General features: G+C 25.8%; 1 protein-coding gene across 1 annotated transcript; it reads left to right on the forward strand.

Annotated features, from left to right (window-relative positions):
• The first annotated feature begins 526 nt into the window (after positions 1-526).
• Positions 527-4,593, forward strand: LOC122512498 (mucin-2-like). Its single transcript, XM_043628364.1, has 2 exons — positions 527-638; positions 2,526-4,593. The coding sequence occupies exons 1-2, from the start codon at positions 630-632 to the stop codon at positions 4,224-4,226; spliced, it is 1,710 nt and encodes a 569-aa protein (XP_043484299.1). The 5' UTR covers positions 527-629; the 3' UTR covers positions 4,227-4,593.
• Positions 4,594-7,153: the final 2,560 nt, after the last annotated feature.

Consider the following 7,153-nt stretch of genomic DNA (forward strand, 5'->3'; position numbering starts at 1 on the left):
TGGTAATAAAAATAAATTAAAAATTAACCAAAAATGTATTTACATTAACAAAAATTAAAATAAAAAAAAATAAAAACTAATGCGATAAATCAAATAGAATTTTTTTTTTTATTTACTATGGAGAAATAAATTTTCTGAATCATTCTAATAAATGCAAATTAATGTATAATTGGAGAGGCATCGCGATTGTTAATTTTGCCTCTCCTCGTAATTCAAGGTGCCGATTTTAATATACATAAATATCTATATATGTAATATTTCGTTAATTTTATTTTATTATTCGTCATTTTTATTTTATTTTTTCTTCATTATAAAATCTGTTTAGAAACATGATTATGCTTAATTTCAAAAAAAAAGAAAAGAGTAAAAGATGGAAGGAGAAAAAAATCCAAAAGGTGAATTAAAAAATGGAAAAAAGTGTCATCACAATTTTTTTTTCCATTTTGGTCCAATGGTCCCTAATGAAGGGGAATTGATTACTGCAATTCAATATATGTGTGGCATATATAAACGCTTGGACCGCGATGAAAAAAATCAGTCTTCACCTTTTCCCAATTCTAGTCAAGATCAGGATTCACGAATAACTTTACCTTCAAAAAAAAAAATTAAGTTTCGCGCCGACGAACATCATGCGAATGGTGCGTGTGCAAAATAAGAAAAGTGTTATTTTTGTGATTTTTTATTTTCAGCAGCAAATTACAAATTTTTTTTTTATTTTTTTTCTGTGTTTTGTGAATGGGACAAAAGAAAAAATAGTTTCATAAAATTGAAGAGCGAGAAAGAAAGGAATTTATAACTGAAAAAAATTTTGCGCAAGAAGTTTTTGTTGTGAATTCACCTTAATATTTGCATATCGCGTTAATTTTTATTTTTACAACTTTTTTTTGCAAAGAAAAAAAAATTTTTATTGAAAACAAAAATATTTTGGAAGTTAAAAGAAATTTTTGTTGTGAAATAACCTTAATATTTCTTTATTCGCAATAAATTTTAATTTAACAAAATTTTTTTTTTTTGCAAAGAAAAATATTTTATTTTTTTTTTTCTTTAGTAAACAAAATTTTACAAATGTTAAATTAAAAGAATTTTTTCTTTGAAACTTTTGTTGTGAATTCACCATAATATTTGTGTTTTTCGCGATATTTATTTTTACAAATTTTTTTTTGCAATGAAAGAAAAAGAAAAATATTTTTTTTGCCTTTTTTCCATCGCGAACAAATTGTAGAATTAAAAGCGGTTTTTTCTTTGAAATTTTTTATTGTGAATTCGTTTTCATTTTTTTTTACGATTTTAAAATTTAACATTTTTACAAATTTGTTTTTCAACACTTATTTTGTGAAGAAAAAAAGAAAAATATTTTTTTTGCTTTGCAAACAAATTATACAATCAACAACATTTTTTCTCTTGTTATGGATTCACCTTAATATTTATTTTTTCGCAATAATTTTTGTTATGACAAATTTTTTTTGCGAAGAAAAGAAAATATTTTTTCTTTCACAAAGTATACAATGAAAAAAAATTTATCTCACAAATTATTGTTGTGAATTCACCTTAATATTTCTTTTTTTTTTGCAATAAGTTTAATTATAACAAATTTTTTTTTTTTGCGAAAAAAAAAATATTTTTCGGTTTTCTTTTACACACAAAGTATACAAATAAAAGAAGTTTCTCTCCCAAATTATTGTTGTGAATTCACCTTAATATTTGCTTTTTGCGTTAATTTTAATTTTTCCAAATTCTTTTTTCAAAAACATAAAAATAAGAAAAATGTGTTCTTCCTTTTTTTCTTTGCAAACAATTTATACAATTAAAAGCATTTTTTCTTTTGAAATTCTTGTTGTGAATTCACCTTTATTTTTCAATTTTTACGTTAATTTTATTTTTTACAACTTTTTTTTGCAAAGAAAAATATTTTTTTTTCGTGAAAAACTAAATTGTACTTTTAAAGAATTTTTTTTCCTAATTTTGTTTTATTAATTTTTGTTATGAATACACCTTAATATTTCTATTTTTGCAATAATTTTATTTTTAACAAATTTCTTTTGCAAAGAAAAATATTTTTTTCGTTTTTTTTTCTTGCAAACATAAATTATACAATTAAACGAATTTTATCTGTGAAGTTGTGAATTCACCTTTATACTGCAATTTTTTTCCAAAAATTTTAATTTTAACAAATATTTTTGCAAATAAAAAAGAAAAAGTAAAAGTATTTTTTCCCCTTATTTCCTTTCAAAAAAAAAAAAAAAAAAAAAAATTGAATAATTAAAAAATATTTTTTTTCTCATTAAAGTATTAAAAGTTCCATTTGCAATAATAATTTAGGGAATTCCCCTCCTTTCGCAAATTCTGGCGGGAAATTCAAAAAAGAAAAAATTATTTTCGCATTAAAATATAAAAATGTTTGTAAAAAATTTGTTAAAAATAGAAAATAATAAAAGTAACAAGATAATAAAATAAAAAAAAGTAATAAAATAAAAAAAAAATATTGAAACAAAATCAAAAGGAGTCAACAAATTTTTTTTTTGCAGTTCGTCGTAATAGCGGCCCTAGTGGCGGTCGCTAGTGCCGCACAATTTCCGCAGAGCATAGCAGACATAACTGGAAATTACTATTCTGTGGAGGAACGTTCCGAACCGCAGGGTTATTTTTATCCAAAACCGGCGAATCCCTATTTACCCCCGACGACAACAAGGCGACCGACAACTACTAGGAGGCCAACCACTGCTAGACCTACTACTACTAGGAGACCAATAATCGCGCCCTCTAGACATATTGAAAGTGAATACTTGCCCCCATCGACTACTGCGAGGCCGATAACTACTAGGCGAGTCACGACCACTACTAGAAGACCAACAACTAGGAGAATTGAGAGCACCTACTTGCCACCTACTACTACTACTACTACCACCACTACTCAAAGGCCTGTTACTAAGAAAGTCGAACCTACTTATCTGCCTCCTACCTACTTGCCGCCTGTGACTACTACCACCACTACTAGGAGACCTACTACTACTAGAAGACCTACTACCACTACTACTAGGAGGCCTACTACTGCCAGGAGGATAGAGACCACCTACTTGCCACCTGTTAGTGCTACTAGGAGGCCTACTACTACTACTAGGAGACCTACTACTGCTAGGAAAATTGAAAATACCTACTTGCCGCCTGTTACTACTACCACTACTAGGAGACCTACTACTACTAGGAGAATAGAGAGTACATACTTGCCACCTACTACTACTACCACTACTACTAGGAGGCCTACTACTACCACTACAACTACTAGGAGACCTACTACCGCTAGGAGAATTGAAAATACCTACTTGCCGCCTGTTACTACTACCACTACTAGGAGACCTACTACTGCCAGGAGGATAGAGAGTACCTACTTACCACCTACTACTACTACCACTACTAGGAGGCCTACTACTACCAGAAGGATAGAGAGTACCTACTTGCCACCTACTACCACTACCACTACTAGGAGACCAACAACTAGGAGAATTGAGAGTACCTACTTGCCACCTACTACTACAACGCAGAGGCCTGTTATCAAGATTGTAGAACAACCTAATTATTTGCCCCCTGTGACTACTAGGAAGCCAACTACTACTACTAGGAGGCCAACGACTTCGGAGAGGGCTTACAACGCCTACTTACCGCCTATTGACGCTAGAATAGATAATGATTATCACTCACCGAGCGCCGTTGATAATTCCTACTTGGCACCTGCTAGCAGTGAACAAATTGATAACTCCTACTTGACACCTGTTGCTAGTAGGAGAGTCGATAACTCCTACTTAGCTCCTGCAGCTAGTGAAAAAATCGATAACTCCTACTTGGCACCTGCTAGTAGTGAAAAAATTGATAACTCCTACTTGACACCTGCTGCCAGTGAGAAAATCGATAACTCCTACTTGGAACCAGCTGCGAGTGAAAATGTCGAAAATAGATACGCCAATGTTGATAATAGTGAAATTGTCCTTGTGAGAGAGAAATTACACGAGAATAATGGTTTGGAGGGTTATCAGTACAGTTATGAATTATCCGACGGACAGAAGAAAGAGGAAACAGCTGAAATTGTGAATCCTGGCGAGGAAAATGAATCTGTTGCTGTTCGCGGTAGTTTCCAGTGGATTGATCCAACAACCGGACAGGAATATAAAGTTAATTATACTGCCGATGAAAATGGTTTTCAAGCCGAGGGAGATCATTTACCACGTGCTTAATTAAATAATAATTGTACACACAACTGTTTTTAAAAAATCTTTTTATTTTTTTTCCGCAAGAGCAAAAAAGAAAAAAATAATTTTTTAAAAAATAATTTTTTAGAAAAAAAAAGAAACAAAACTAAATTTTTTGTGTTATTTAGAATGACAAAAAAAATCCTCTCCGTAAAATAGAACCAAAAAAAAAATAAATTTGTTGTTACGAAAAGAAAAAGTCAAGAGCAAAAGAAATTTTTTTTGTACTAAAAAAATTAGAAGCAAAAAAAAAGAAAAATCTGTTTGTTAGTATGAAATATCAACAGCAAAGACAATTTATTTGTACTAAAAAATATTTAAAGCAAATGAAATGTTTTTTTTTTCGTTACAAAAAGTAAAAATCAATAGCAAAGACAATTTTTTTTTTGTACTAAAAAAATTATTATTAGCAAGAGAAATTTTTTTGTTTGTACAAAAAACAATAGCAAAAACAATTTTGTTTGTACAAAAAAACAATAGCAAAAACAATTTTGTTTGCACAAAAAAACAATAGCAAAAACAATTTTGTTTGTACAAAAAAACAATAGCAAAAACAATTTTGTTTGTACAAAAAAACAATAGCAAAAGCAATTTTTTTGTTTGCACAAAGAAACAATAGCAAAAACAATTTTATGTTTGTACAAAAAAATAATAGCAAAAACAATTTTTTTGTTCTAAAAAAATCAGTGGCACAAAAAATTATATTGTTTGTACTAAAAAAACAGTATCAAAAGCAAATTTTTTGTTACTACTAAAAGAATTAGTAGCAAAAAAAATTTTTTTTGTTTATATTAAAAGAATTTTGTAGCAAAAGAAATTTGTTTGTTTGTACAAAAAAACAATAGCAAAAACAATTTTTTTGTTTGTTCTAAAATAAACAGTAGCAAAAGCAATTTTTTGTTAGTACTAAAAAAAAATCAGCAAAAAAGAAAATTTTTTTGTTTGTACTACAAGAATTTTTTTTTGTACTAAAAAATTGTAGTAAAGCAATTTTTTTTATTCGTACTAAAAAAGAACAGTAGCAAAAGCAATTTTGTTGTTTGTGCAAAAATAAAATCAGTAGCAAAAAAAATTTTTTGTGTTTGAACTAAAAAAAAATAATTTTGTTGTACAAAAAAAAATCAATAGCAAAATAAATATTTTTTTTTGTTTTTACAAACTATCCTTGCTACTAAACAAAAATCAATAGAAAAAGAAATCTCTTTGTTTTTTGTACTAAGAAAAACCAATAGCAAATTAAGAGAAATTTTGTTGTTTGTACTACAAAGAAAATACAAAAAAAATAATGAATGTGAAATTTGTTTGCAACATTTTTTAAATAGAAAAAACTGTATATACAAAATAAATAAACAAATGACTGTATAAAAAACAATATATAACAAAAAATAAAAGAACAAAAAAAAAACAATTATTTTAATAAAATTCTGTCTTTTCTTTTATTTGAATTTAATTCGACTTTAAATAATTTCCTTTTATCATCACAGCGATAAAATAAATAAATATTTATTATCCAATTTTTAATAAAATAAAATAAATAAAAAAAAAATTTTCATTTTTACGTTTTGTAAAATACATTTTTAATAAATGTATTGATAAAGCAAATAAATATAATAAATAAATAATGAGAAAATAAATTTAATAAAATTAATATAAATTAATTAAATTTAGTTGAAAATTTGATTTAAATGGAATTTATTTGAATCAAGTAAAGTTTTTTTCAGTGTAAATTTTTTGTTATTACTTTTTTATTTCTAAAAATAATATTTAGTTAATAATAATAATAATAATCTGGAGTACTTATTAATTTGAAAACTTGTCAAAAAATTTTGAAATAATAATAATAATAATAATAATAATAATAATAATAATAATAAAAATAATAATAATATTATTTAGTTAATTTAAATTAAAAAATTTTCTTTGTAAAGTTAAATAACATATTTTGCATAAAAAAGATACTTAAAAAATAACCTCTAATTTCTTTGGTCCCAAGAAGTTAACCTTCTTCTTCTTCTTCTTTTTAATTTTTTTTACATATATTATTCACCTTTTCCGTCGCATAAATTTATTAACGATTGGATAATTTTAGAGCAGGTTTCTAAAAATTGAACCATTAAATAATAATTTATGGGCATATTTAATTAAAATAAACAGCTAACGAAGAAATTTTGAAGTTATTTTTTTTCCTTCTAAAGGAATGCGCCAATAAATCTATAACACACTCTCGGTTTCTATGAAGGAATGTTGTATAACATTATATATAATATAACCGCAACCCTTCAGAATTTAAAAATAATTTTTAGGTTGTATAAGATTTTTATTAATTTAAATTATATTTTTATTCATTTTTATTAATTCGAATTATATTTTTTTATTAATTATTATTAATTTAAATTATATTTTTATTAATTTGTACTAATTTGAATGATATTTTTATTAATTTTTATTAATTTGAATTATATTATTATTATTTTAAAAAATAAATAAATAAAAATTAATACGAACAAGGGTTCGTAGCAACGTGGTCAAGGCGTCCAACTTGTAAAGAGAAGGCCGAGGTTCGATCCCCAGCGGAGGGCAGAATTTTTTCAAAGTAAAAAAATATTTAAATTGAGAAAAATAGTAAATAATTTCAATATTAATATTAATAAAATAATTTCAATATTAATATTAATAAAATAATTTCAATATTAATATTAATAAAATAAATGACAATTGTAATTTATTTAGTAAACAAATGAATTCGAAGACTGAAGATAAACCTAAAATCGAATTAGAAAATCAAAAATGTCAAATTAAAGTGAATTGAAAATTTAAATCCATTTAAATTAATATTGTCAAACTCTCTAGATTCAATGTCTGATTGTAAATAATAATAAAAATAATAAATATTGTCCAAAATTTTTGAGAAT

This window comes from Leptopilina heterotoma, unplaced genomic scaffold (genome assembly GCF_015476425.1).
Source record: "Leptopilina heterotoma isolate Lh14 unplaced genomic scaffold, ASM1547642v1 Lhet_123, whole genome shotgun sequence".
Classification (NCBI taxonomy): domain Eukaryota; kingdom Metazoa; phylum Arthropoda; class Insecta; order Hymenoptera; family Figitidae; genus Leptopilina; species Leptopilina heterotoma.